The sequence below is a fragment of the Vespula vulgaris genome, chromosome 4, assembly GCF_905475345.1.
Source record: "Vespula vulgaris chromosome 4, iyVesVulg1.1, whole genome shotgun sequence".
NCBI lineage: Eukaryota > Metazoa > Arthropoda > Insecta > Hymenoptera > Vespidae > Vespula > Vespula vulgaris.
The window spans coordinates 5,976,749-5,990,000 of NC_066589.1; the positions used below are offsets into that span (position 1 = coordinate 5,976,749).

The window sequence follows — 13,252 nt, forward strand, 5'->3', positions numbered from 1 at the left end:
GGTTGTTCAGTTTGCTTTGTTCAGGGCTCTATGAAGTAGATTCCATGATTAGATCATACCAATCTTGCTGTTATTCGTTATATATACATATATACATACATACATACATACATACATATATATATATATATATATATATATATATATATAGACTTGCCGTAGCTCGTTCCATTTTCTTTTCACGTTTGTTCTCCATCTTGAACGAAACTTCTCCTATCTATTATCGATCGAGACAATATAACAAAAGAAAATATTTTCCAGCTACGGTTAGGACGATAATAAATATATCTCAGTACTCGTTTATTAATAAGAAAGAAAAACAACGTTATGTTTTTCTTCTTTGAAAAGAAATATCGAAATAAAAAATTTTAAAAAGACGATGGAATCGAAGCGTCTCGTCGGCTCGTATCCGTCGGCTCGGAACTCGTTCGTTTTCTACGTAGCGTCGGAAAAAGAAAAAGAAAAAGAAAAAGAAAAAAAACGAAGAAGATGAAGAAGACATAGAAGATAAGGAATAGAACAGATATAAAAAAATTAATACTGGAAAAAGCAATAGAAACGAGAAAGTATAAGCATAACAAAAGCAAAAAGAGAAGAAGAAAAGAAATAAAGAAATGAACAATATAACTATGCAAGAGATACGTAAATTAAATGCATTGGTACTCGAAGGATTATATATGTAAGTAGTTGACTTCTCAATTAACCATGTCTACAAAGATAACCACATTGAATGTGAGCGTGCATACGCGCGCGCAAAATCCGGCACGACGATATCGTAAAGAGCGATCTTTACGCTCATTCGTGGATGACCATGCGTTAGGTTCGCGACGCCCGATGTTTATGTCCACGCGAGAAATCTTTATCAAGCCTAGGCCAGCTAGCTAGATGCTTAAACGTTATTTCACTTGAGGCTCGCCATTTTACATGGACCATTTTATTACAGTTTATTTTCTTTAGGTGCTCCCGCAAGAGCTAGTCCATGCAACATTGTCCTTCGTTATTCTCGTTGGTCGATCAAAGTTATGAAAGTCTAGGACGAATTCATTGCTTGTAAGGCTCGTTCGTTCAGATTTTGATCGTATGGAATCCATTACGTTTCGTATCTTTTTAAAATATAGAGAAGAGTGTGTGTGTGTATATATATATATACATATATAATACACATGTCATTAAAAGCCGAGACATTTCTATGGTAATCGTCCTCCTCTTCGTACGCCATTACACCATTACGATGTTCAATGCGACATCTTAGTCTGTTACAAGCACGAAATGATATTCGTTATGTTATTTCCCTTTTTCATGATTTCCCTCCCTTTTTCTCTCTCTCTCTCTCTCTCTCTTTCTTTCTCTTTTTCTTTCTTTCTTTCTTTCTTTCTTTCTTTCTTTCTTATATTGCTCGAAAACTTTTAATATCATTTCGCGAGGAATAAAATCCCATCCTCCGGTCAAGTTAACGAGCGGTCCACGAGACGGATGCAATTTTGGGAGGAAGTCAGAGATCTATTATGTCTGACGGAGTTATGAAATAACGGTATATGACTTGAGTCGTTCGACGGGATAAATAGCGAGCTTCCGATATACTCTATATCTAGCTACCTACCTATATACCTACCTATCCACCAACCAACCAACCAACAAAACCAACCTACCAACCAACCAACCAACCAACCAACCAACCAAGAGAAATATCTTCAGCGTAGCTCCAATTTTACGAGGTCATCTTCCTATTTTCCAAACGTTCTCGTCCTACTCGTACGAAAGAAGCACGAAAAGGAGATCGAGCTTTCCGATTCGGAAGAAAGTCGAAAAGCTTACTAGAAAACGGGCAAGCGCGGTTAAGCGTTAAGTTTTCTCAAGGCGTTCCAACAACGAAATTGTTATTTCTCCTTCACCGAAGGAACGACGGAGGAAGATTGGACACGTAAAAGGGTTCTTCTTGCTAAGGCGAGTACGTTTGTAGGTACACGATTGTAAGGATGGGTTGGTTGAAATCGTTGTTGGAATATCGCCGACGAACTTCTACAATCTCTCTCTCTAGCTCTCTCTCTCTCTCTCTCTCTCTCTCTCGTTTCCTCTCTTTCTCTTTTCTCTTTCCGCGTTCTCTTACAAGATTTTACGTATGTGTGTAACTATGCACGTGTATATATACGTGTATGTAAGTACATATAGCTTCACGTACGTTACCATGAGAAGTCTTACGCGTTAGAGGATTTATCCGGAGGATGTCGGATAGACTAGAGTAGGTACGTTATTCGTAGGTATGTAAGTTACGTGCATTTGTGTGTGACTATCAGGATGACGGCGAACGTTGAAGTCTCATTAGAGCGAAGTTGCAGGAACGACCGAAGGAAACTTCGTGCAAAGATGTGTGTGTGTGTGTGTGTGTGTGTGTGTGTGTATAGATATAGATATAGATATATATTTGAGGGAAAAGACATGAAAACTTGGGAGGAGGTTGTGAAAATGTAAAGATATCTATGAAACGAAGTAGAGGAGGAAGAAGAAGAAGAAGAAGAAGACGAAGAAGAAGAAGAAGAAGAAGAAAAAGAAGAAGTAGACAAGGACGAGATGTAAGAGTAGACTAGAGTAGAGTAGAGTAGAGTAGAGTAGAGTAGGGGGAAAGTCACAAAATGAGAAACGAGAGATAGGGACTGATGCACTAAAAAGAGAAGACTACGATGTCTACGCGAAGCTACGAGAATGTGAAGTCCAAGACGGTCGACAAATTTTTCGTCTCGAACCAAGGATACTTATCTACTTATTTTTCCCAAAAACAAAGTATTCGCGAAGAACTTTGTAAAGGGAAGTGATTTATCAGGGAGTGTAATAAATAAATTAGAGAAAAGTTCTCTCATTTCTTCTCTGTTTTTTTTTGTTCTCTTTATTTAAGAAAAGTGTCTAACTTTATTTTATATAGGCAGATAGTTCCATTTTCAAGATATTATTCTCAAAATATATACTCAGTTATCATAGTTATTACTGTACAATCGCGTCGAATGTATTTTTGGAAAAAGAATAGAAAAAAGGAAAATCATGCAAGTATCTAAGTTATCCGATATTTTGACCGATTAAACAAACGTAAATGTTTAATTTATCATATATATATATATTTTTTTTTGATTAGACATATAGGACGTATCTAAAGTAGATACACATATTCATACGTAGGTTCTGAGGATCGATGTCTTCTTGTGTTCTCATCGAGTTGAATATCACGGTTGAACTTAAGACTCTCTGACTGGTGTGGGAAAGGCGGTGCATCTCTCGCATCTTCAAACTTCACGCCCCTTCTAGATATTCCGTTCGAGAAGAAAGACCGAAAGGATTCCGGATCACGAAGACGATAGTCTAGACTCTGATCAACGTGGAGACTGTAAAATTCTGTAGGCACGTGATCTTCTATCATGGCGTCTCTCTCTCTCTCTCTCTCTCTCTTTCTCACTTCGTCTTTACATACATATGTATTACATGATGTTGATAGTAGTAGTAGTAGTAGCAGTAGCAGTAGTGTAGTAGTAATAGTAGAGTAGTAGTAGTGGTGGTATACGAGATGGCAAGACCGTAATATATTTAACAATGTTTCACGATATGAGACGTTTTTACGGAAAGTCGTTGGAATAGGAATTGCTCTTTGGCTTTTCTCTCTTTCTCTTTTCTCCCTTTAGGAGGATGAGGATGAGGATGAGGATGAGGATGAGGATGAGAATGAGAAGGAAGAAGAAGACCAAGGTGAACACATTGGAAACGAGTTTGTTCCAGTCTAGGTAATACGCGTATTCGATACCTCGTCTACATACATATATACGCATCGTATCTATGAGTATACTTATATATATACATACATACATACATATGTATATATATATATATACATACGTAAAATCGAGCTGCAGAAAACTTTTATAACCATCTCGGAACTCTGATCGGACTGCTGAATTCGATGACACGAAGCTTCCTTTCCCCCATTTTTATCTAATCCTTTCTTCTTTCTACTTCACTGATCTGCGTTTACTTTCTCTCTTTCTTTCTTTCTTTCTTTCTCTTTCTCTCTGTCTCTCTCTCTCTTTCTCTATTCCTCTTTCTCTACTTCTCTTTCTTTGTCTGTCTTCTATTACCCAGCTTATATAAAAGAAAATTGGATAAACTCTTTCGAGAAATTTAATTCGAACTTCTGTTATAAAATTTTTACTAACTTTTCTATCAATTCTCTATAGATAGTAATTGAGAAACAAAAAAAAAGGAAAAAAACAAAGAAAAATAGATATTTAATATCAACGCAGATACGATCACGATCGTAATCACGATGACAAATTAGACATCGATTCGTTAAAATTGACGATAGAAAATTGTCTCGTTTTCGAATTGGCGAATTCGAATGTTTGTGATATACGCGAAATAGAAAATAATGTAAACAGGATTCGAAGATCTGTTTGGGATATCGAAGAAGTGAAAAACTGGAGAATGAAAAGGTCGCGATGAAAGGAAGGAAGGAAGGAAGGAAGGAAGGAAGGAAGGAAGTAAATAGTAAAAAAAAAAGAAGAAAAGAGAATGGCGAAGAAAGAATAGGAGAGAGGGGAGGAAGGAGGTACGTTCGTGGAAAGTTAGTTTCGTGCAGGACGTAGTGTCGACGTGGGAGGTGGCAAAGAACGGTAGGAAATGACGAAGAGAGGAGGATGAGATGAAGAGGGCTCTTTGGGGTGGGGTTTGTGAAGGATCGAAGTGAAGAGTAGAGAATGTTGGGAATGAGCTTGATTCTCGAGCGAGGTCACGTATCTCGAAGCCAATCTAATACACTTCGCGAAGAGGAAGAAAGCCAAAAGTGAGTTACCACATTTCTGTCTTTCTCTCTCTTTTTCTCTTTCATTCTTATTGGATAATAGCGTAAAAGTTATGTCCATGAAAAGCAACCTTCGAATCCGAGCGAAAATAAGAGACAGAGAGAAAAAGAAAGAGAGAGAGAGAGAGACTATTTTGTTGATGACCAGCCAAAGTTCTGACGTATCGTTTATCTTTCTCTCTGAACTTATATATATATATATATATATATATATATATATATATGTATGTATACGAACGTTTCTCTACTTAGATCTGCGTGCTATTCGGTCCTTTCCAATTTAATTCGTTTGAACTTTCTCTCTCTCTCTCTCCTGAGATTACCTATCGCCTATCCTTCGTTGTTTTCTTCTTGTTAAGTCCAACAGAATATAACTTTTTTTAAGAACAAAGCTTTCTTCTCACGATATCCGAACGACGGAACGTAAACTTTCGTTTCGTTTGGTCAGGTTTATATGTTACGTGTTTCTGATATTTATTAAAAAAAAAAAAAAAAAGGAGAGAGAGGGAGATTATCTGGCAGAAAGATAGTAACTATATATACTTGTGTGAAGTGAAATGCGTGAAGTGCTTCGTAATGATAAGGAAATCATTTCACTTCGATTTCACTTCGATCGAGGCAACTTTTCTTTTTTCTTCTTCTTTTTTTTGTTTCCCTTCTTCTTTTCGTTTTTTCTTTCTTTCGTTAGCACGAAACATTTTTTTAGTCGGAAGAATTTAACGATGGACTCTCGATCGAATCAACGTAAACGGAAGAGAAATAACAAATTTTACGGATCATTGAGATTATGATAGTTTACTGGCTATAAATTTATCGAATTACTGTGTCGGTCGATGATTTTATTATTAAAAAAAAAAATAATATGAAGAACTTCCTTCATAAAGGACGATCCAGGAAACGTTTAAACGTTTACTATTAATTATTATTTAATTAAATTACACTTCTCTACAGAGAAGTTTGTAGAATTATCGTAGTAGATTTAAATATTTATTAATACTATTGATAAATAGTATTAAGTATACTTAAGTAGATACGACGATTTAGTTGCTATCTTTCTTTTTCGTCGGAATTACGGATAATTTGTGATCAATGAAGTCTATTCGCGGAAAGCCATGTCGCAATTGGCCGCATGGTAGGCTTCTTTATAGGTATTAAGACACCCTCATAAATAGTCTATTTTCAGCTACATCGCGAACAAACAAGCGTAGCTATTTGTCTACGTCTAAGTATCGCTTAGACATACGCGTAAATAATTTGTCTATTTATTCTTTCGCAGATTTTTACGTTTGCCTAATCCAAAGCTTAGAGAGGAATCATAGTAATCTAGTTTGGAATTTATGGTGAATCACATGAAACGTTATTTTTACGGAGATCGTATCGATATTGTAATTATTTTATCAATGCGAACAACAAGAATTTACTTAAGCAAAAAATTTTATTCTCCTATCAACATTTTTTCCTTTTTATTTTTTTTTATAGACTTTCTATGTCTCTCTTTCAGCTCAATGAATTATCAGAAATATTGTCGTTACGTTCGAGGAAACGACAGAAAATACGTCGACTTACCTGTAAAACACGGTTCGAGTAAGTAGGTATTACTCGTTCTCTGATCGTTTCAACACCAATAGACATACTCCGCAAATCACCAGTTAAATCTTAGAAAGTATAGTAGCTGGATAAAAGAACGTTCGAAAGAGCTCGAGGTTATCTCGCACCGTCGCCATGATAGTCTTCTCTACGATCGAGCGTGTTGTCATGCGCGCGTCGCAAGCCTGGTCGATAGAATAGACATCCTCTTGTATATATATACACACACACATGTACACACAGATATGTATGTATATATGTGTATATATATATATATATCTTTTCCTCTTATTTAGAGCTCGCACTTGCATCTCATTATTTTCGTCATATTCGTACCAAATCGTCATCTCTGACAGAATAATATGATACAAGAGAAATAAAATCATTATAAACACGAAGTGAGGACTAATATTAGATCAATTATTTTATTAAAACACGAGGACTCTGAGCTAAAAGCTTCTTAATAACAAATAAAAAAACAAATAAATCAAAAAAAGTAATTTTGCTTGATCGTTTACGTTTAATTTAATTCGAAGAATCGAGAATTATTTCCATCTTTTTAAAATTAATACCGTCTTATTATTATTTTATATCATAATTCAGAGAAACGTCAAACGCGAGGATAGGAAAAAAAGGAATCGATAGGAAAGTTAAAATTGCGAATAGAAACTGGCGCCGTTGGCTAATCCACATGCTGTTTTCTCCTTCATTGGTTCGTCTCATTTACTCCTTGAAAATTAATCCCGTCGTGAAATTTACGAGCTCTCTACTTTCGAGCTTCGTACATTTTTAAACGATATCCTCGCGAATCCTTTCAACGATAGATCCATATGATTAATTTGTCTGCGTGGTGTCTGCTTCGTTAATAATTGATCTTTTTGTCTACTGTGTTTTTTTTTCTTCCTTTCTGTTTCTCTCGTTCCTCTTTAATATAGTCTTCAAGCATAAAGAAGCTTCGTCGAAAGTATATCCAGATGTAATAAAACATTTATAAACGGGCATTCGAACATTCGAATAAAGATAATAAATATCCAAATTCGGATTATTGAATAATAAAATCTTCGATTGCGAAGAGAGAACAAAAACGACGACGTTATCGCAGTCCGCTACATTTTTCTTGTTTTCTTTTTCATCGTCTCGTTGGCCGTTCCTAAAAGTCGATAGAAAGGAAGACAAAAAAAAAAGTAAAAAAAAAAAAAAAAGAAAGAAAAAAGGAGAAGAAGAAAACGCAAAATCCGAACGTAGGTTCTACTGAACAACTCTTTCTCTCGTTTTTTCTTTGATGTTTTCACCGTGGTATGTTTGTAGATGCGAATTCCAAAGTGCTTTTAAATTTTACAAGTTCCGTGAGAAAGAAATGAAGGAAGGAGGAGTGAGCGAGAGAAAGAGAGATAGAAATAAAGAAAAATAAAGAAAGAGAAGTAAAATGTCGCGTCGGTACTTGCTTCGTTCGGTTCTCAAAAGTTTCTGAGCATGGCAGTCGGCATGTATGCGAGTGAGCGAGCGCGCGCGCGCATCACGTCGAAGCCCGGGCGAAAGGCATCCCTTTGGCTCCGCCTTTGTAAAGAGCAAGAGAGAGGGAGAGAGAGAGCGAGAGAGAGACAGAGAGAGAAAGAGAGAGAGAGAGAGAGAGAGAGAGAATATTTCTCGGAAAAGTTTCTCTTACTCTCGGCCATGAGGCAATCGTCTTATTACGAGACAAAATTAAGGAGAATACAAGTTTTCGTGACATATATTCTTTCGCGAGTCGAAAGTTTGACCCAAATGATAATTTACCTTGGAGATAAATTCCTGAAATATTTTTTCTCTCATATCTGAGATATATTTTTTCGTTCGTTTCTTTTTTCCCTTTTGCTTCCCTTTTCTTTTCATTTTCTTTCTTTCTTTCTTTCTTTCTTTCTTTCTTTCTTTCTTTCTTTTTTCCCTTGAATTCATAAGTATCTCAAACGGAAGAAGTAACGTTGAAATATAAATGTTCGCGTGTATGTAGGTGTCGATTCCTCTAAGATTTTTACTATCGCGAAGTTCGAACGAATTTGTAAGCGAGGTGTAAGTTTTCTAATTTAAAGTGCTTAGCCATGTTTTATAGGTCCTGTAATATCCTTTGGCTCGCTGACGCGGAGCCAGTCTAGATAAGTTGTTACCTATATAAAGGTTCGGTTGAACTTTTCGTCTAGCTCTTATAAAAGCTTCAGCTAGCGGTACGGAACTTTCGAGATCGGGTCGAACGACATTCCACTGCTACCTCTCTTTGGAACTTGTAAAGCTTAAAGGCACTTGAGAATTTATATTCGCGCTCGGCGTACATATATATATATATATATATATATATATATATATATATATATATATACACGAATGTTAGTGACGCTCTAACGTTGAACTCTAAAAAAATGAATATCAACTTTGGAAAAGAAAAGAATGAAATAAAAGAGAAAGAAAGAAAAAAAGATATCTTTGAAATTCGTTGAGAAAAGTATTTCGAAGGACGAAGGTCGTAGTTGCTCCTCCAAGAGATATATATATATATATAAAGTTCGAAAAAGTAGAAAATCTGTTTGAGTACTCTGTCGAACGGGGTGTAATGAAACGAGAGTAGATACTTAGTATCTGGAATATCGCTTAGCAAGCGAATTTTGAGAAAAAGGATTTACGTTCTGAATCGGAATCTAATAAAATTATTTTTATCGTCGGATATTTTAACAAATACTTTTTTTATCTCCCCATTTTCTTTTCTTTTTTTTTTTTTTCTTTTACTTAAACCATCGCGACGTATTCCATTCTATCGGCACGTATAACGTGTAATATCCAATTTGTTAAAAAGAAATATTTCTTTCCACGAACAAAGTTATTTATACGGCAAATAATATTCTAAAGTACGTGTGTATATACGTGGACTCAAGATATGCGTAATAATTTGAAATAATTTCGATGACAAACTCGAGGAACGAACTTTTCGAACGTCCCTAATCAGCGACGATAAAGAAGTCTAACGAGAAGAAGAATCCGTTCGGCAAAAGGGACGATACATAAATGGTTCTGTGGTTCGGAAAGAGAATTTCGTTCGCCATGATATAATATAAGCTCGGACTAATTCCACTGGCCGCTCCATTTCTGCGCAAACGGCCTGTAATAACTGAGAAGGGCGAGACAAGAACAACGTGAACAGAAAGAGATAGAAAGAGAGAGAAAGAGAAGAGAAGAGACGAAGAAAGGAGATAGGTGATTGGGCTATATATATATACATATATACATACATACATACATATATATATATATATATATATATATATTCGATATAGACGATAGGTTCGAGAAGTAGAAGAGATGGAATGGAGCGGGAATGCAGCATCCTTTCTCGAGGTAGCAAAACCAGAATCGTTAACGAGGTGCCCGCCCTCTTTATCGCGAACCAGCCGACGAAGAACAAATGGGCCACCTGTGTCCCGCGTTTCTCGCAACACGCTTCTCGCGCCTTGATTATTCAACAAAGTTTTAGAAGCCGACTCTAATCCACCGCCAATCAGCTCGAAGCCCGACAAAATTTCTTTTTTCTTTTTTTCTTTTTTTCTTCTCTCTCTCTTTCTCTCTCTTCTTTTTTTCTTTCTTTCTCTCTTTTTTCCTTTTCTTTTTTTTTTTTTTGCTCAGTCCACCGAAAGAAGAAGACCGCGAAGATTTTTAATTGGACGACATTCTCCATTCAGCGATGAAACGCGTGCGGGCCTGTTGACAAAGTACCACGACGATGTCCAATCTAAAACTGGCTTGAAAATTTGAAAACGATAAAGATATTGTCGGTTCTCTCGTTTAACTAGGTAGATACTAGTCAAATGTGTTTCCTTTCTTTCTTTTTTTTTGTTTCTGTTTTTTTTTCTTTTTCTTTTTTTCAACTACGATTTTCGTGGGAGTCCCATTAGTGACTCGTAAAATCAATTAAGTGGGCTTGTCGGTAATATTTCTTTTCTCTTGATTTCGTTTTCTTTTTTTTTTTTTTTTCATCTTCGATCGAAGTAGAAGCAGGAAATATCAGTGCGAATGATTCGTTGCTATTTATTTAATCTGTATATCTACATTTCTACAATGTTGCAATTTACGTGAAACTTTATTGTTCGGTTTTCTCTTTCACGCGTTTCTTGGCGAATAAAATTTCTTTCTATATTTTTTCTCTCTTTCTTTAGAAGACAATCGATACAAAATATAATTTGATAAAAATAAAATGAGAAGTGAATAAATAGTGGCGCGCGAAGAATAAAAGTTGGAATATATAAGAGACTCGAAAATTCAAGATGAAAGTTGTTTTCGGGCCGGGATAGATAATGTTGACGCGCGTTTCACCGAGCATATTTTCGGCAAACAGCAAAATCGCAGTGTCTCGTGGCGCAACACGTTCGCAACTGTTTTTAAGAGACAACGCGAGTCTCGTAAAGTAAGGAAATATGTTTTTAGCAACAAAGTGCACCAAAGCTAATTTTGCTTTGGGATATCGTCGCGGTACGAGTTGCAGGCAGTGCGTCCTACCAATTTATTTCGGTGAAATTTCGACGAAGTTGCTTTTCCGTTCGGCTTCTTTCGGTGGATGGTCTACTGGATCCACGTTCATGCAGACAGCTGCCGTGGAAGATCCGAACGATCGTTACAAAATTCCCAAGCTCGTTGAAGGGAGGAATACCTAGAAATAAATGTCGGACTTCAACGAAAACGTACGGACTTCAACGTAAACGCATTTACTGCATCTGTTCTCTCTCTCTCTCTCTCTCTCTTTGTTTCTCTCTCTCTTTATCTATCTTTATTTTTTTCTCTATTTAATACTTCAACTGATAAGGATACCTGTATCTATTTTAAAAAACTTTCTCGATTAATTAAGCAAGACTGAACGTGAACGCTTTCGTAGAAATTTACATGCGTATAAGCAAGTTAATTACATTTAATTACATTCAGTGCGATATGCGGAATGGTAAAAAGATAAGAACGGCTAAGGAAATTTATGAGATGGAAGTATTCGTTGTATTATATTAAATAAACGAAAGGATACGGCATAAAACGTTTCAAGATATTTTGTCGTTTTAAACTGGTTAGACGACAAATAGCTATTAGAATATTTTTGTTAAAACGATAAGCACATCTTCGTATATACAATTCCTTCCTGTATAATTATTATTCATTTTTAATGGTAATACTTACGTTGATAATAGATCGTCACAATTCATTCCAAGAAATACAACGGACACATGTAATCACAGTTAACACACAAGCAGAGTTGAAATGGTAACGTAAAAACAGTTTTTCTAGAACATTTGTCACTCGACTCGTTTTACCGACGAAACATAACCGAGAACTGGAGTATTAGACGGCACTCTCGCGAATTAATTAAAGCTCGCAGTTCACCGAGTCGAAAGATTCAGATTTGATGGACGAAACGGACGAAAAATTCAAGATTAAGTGATAAATGGAGAGAACGACAATGTTAAAATTTTTCGTGTCATTAAACTTTTGTTTATTCCCAAAGAAATAATATTGCCTTTTAATGTACTAATTTACATACGTATAATACGTGTTAACGAGGATAAAAAAGAAATCTCATGAATCATTTTAACGTTCTAACAGATGCGTGTAAGTAAGTAAACAGTGGCGGCTATTAGTTCTAGAAATTAATTCTATGCGATAACACGAAGAGATATAAATTATTATTACGATATTAAGCGACACGCGTATCGATCGAATTAAAGAATTTTTGTCAGTATGGTATTAGAGTGTCTGCGAGGGAATTTCGAATTTCGTGGTTTTTGCGAATATTCAAAATATCTACGACTTGTTTGAGATCTCGGGGATAATAAATGAGACGAGAACCGACGGAAGTTCGCGTAACACTGTTCTGACGAAAGATCGGAGGTGAGTGAGCTGAAGGGAAGAACATTTTACATTCCCATAATGACGGTGAACAGAAAGAGAGAGAAAGAGAGAGAGAGAGAGAGAGACTGTATGTGTGTGTGTGTGTGTATAGGGCTAAAAGTACGTGAGACTCGGACCCTTTTTTTGCGTTGGTACACCATAAAGTTCGAGCAGGCGAAAATGACGAGAACGTTTTTCTCACTGCTGTGTTTCGTCTTCGAATTTATAACGGTGAAGTTTCTTTCTCGACCGACCGACATTGTTGTTCGATTCGCGAAGACCGTTTTCTAACTGTAAGGGAAGATCTTTTTTTTTTTCTTCTTCTTTTTCTTCTTCTTCTTCTTTCTCCTCTTCTTTGACCGTTCCTTGTACTTTCCTCCTTTTTTTTTTTTGCTTTCATTCTTTCCTTTTTTTCTTTTTTTATGCAGCAAAGAGCTCGTTCAACCACGGTAGAAAATTATATGGAAAAAAAGGGCAGGTAACGGGTTGTGGCTTTATGGGTGTGCACGTAAACACGTTGTCATTGCAGCACGACAGGGACGTCCCTTTTCGCGTAAATAAGTTCCCTACGGATAAGGATATTTTTCAAGTAATGTTTACGTCGAGTTCCTAGCAAAAGTTTTCAATTCTTGCGAGTCCGTGTATTTTCTTTTTTTTTTTTATAAAAATTTTCTGATTTTTATTCTTCTTGACAAATGATCTAATCGATCCGACGATTAAAATTGTATAGATATTTCGTTGACACCGATCATAGACAATTCGCATTACTCGTTTGTCGTGTTCGCGTTAGGTTCGTGCCGTGACCGGGATCTATATTTACGAATAATTCTTTTAGTTTTCTTTTTGTTTTTTTTTTTTTTTTTTTTAATTTTAATCTATATAGCGAAAGGTAATTTATTTTTATCGCGTGACGAGCGATACTTGTACTCGGAACAGTAA

General features: G+C 36.0%; 1 protein-coding gene across 3 annotated transcripts in view; it reads left to right on the forward strand.

Annotated features, from left to right (window-relative positions):
* The first annotated feature begins 422 nt into the window (after window positions 1-422).
* LOC127063331 (uncharacterized) overlaps window positions 423-13,252 on the forward strand; it is a 283,945-nt gene continuing 271,115 nt past the window's right edge. For all 3 annotated transcript variants that reach the window (XM_050992972.1, XM_050992974.1, XM_050992973.1), the window contains exon 1: window positions 423-679. In XM_050992972.1, the coding sequence (XP_050848929.1) occupies window positions 652-679 (28 nt within the window). In that variant the 5' untranslated portion in view covers window positions 423-651. The remainder of the gene's footprint in view (window positions 680-13,252) is intronic.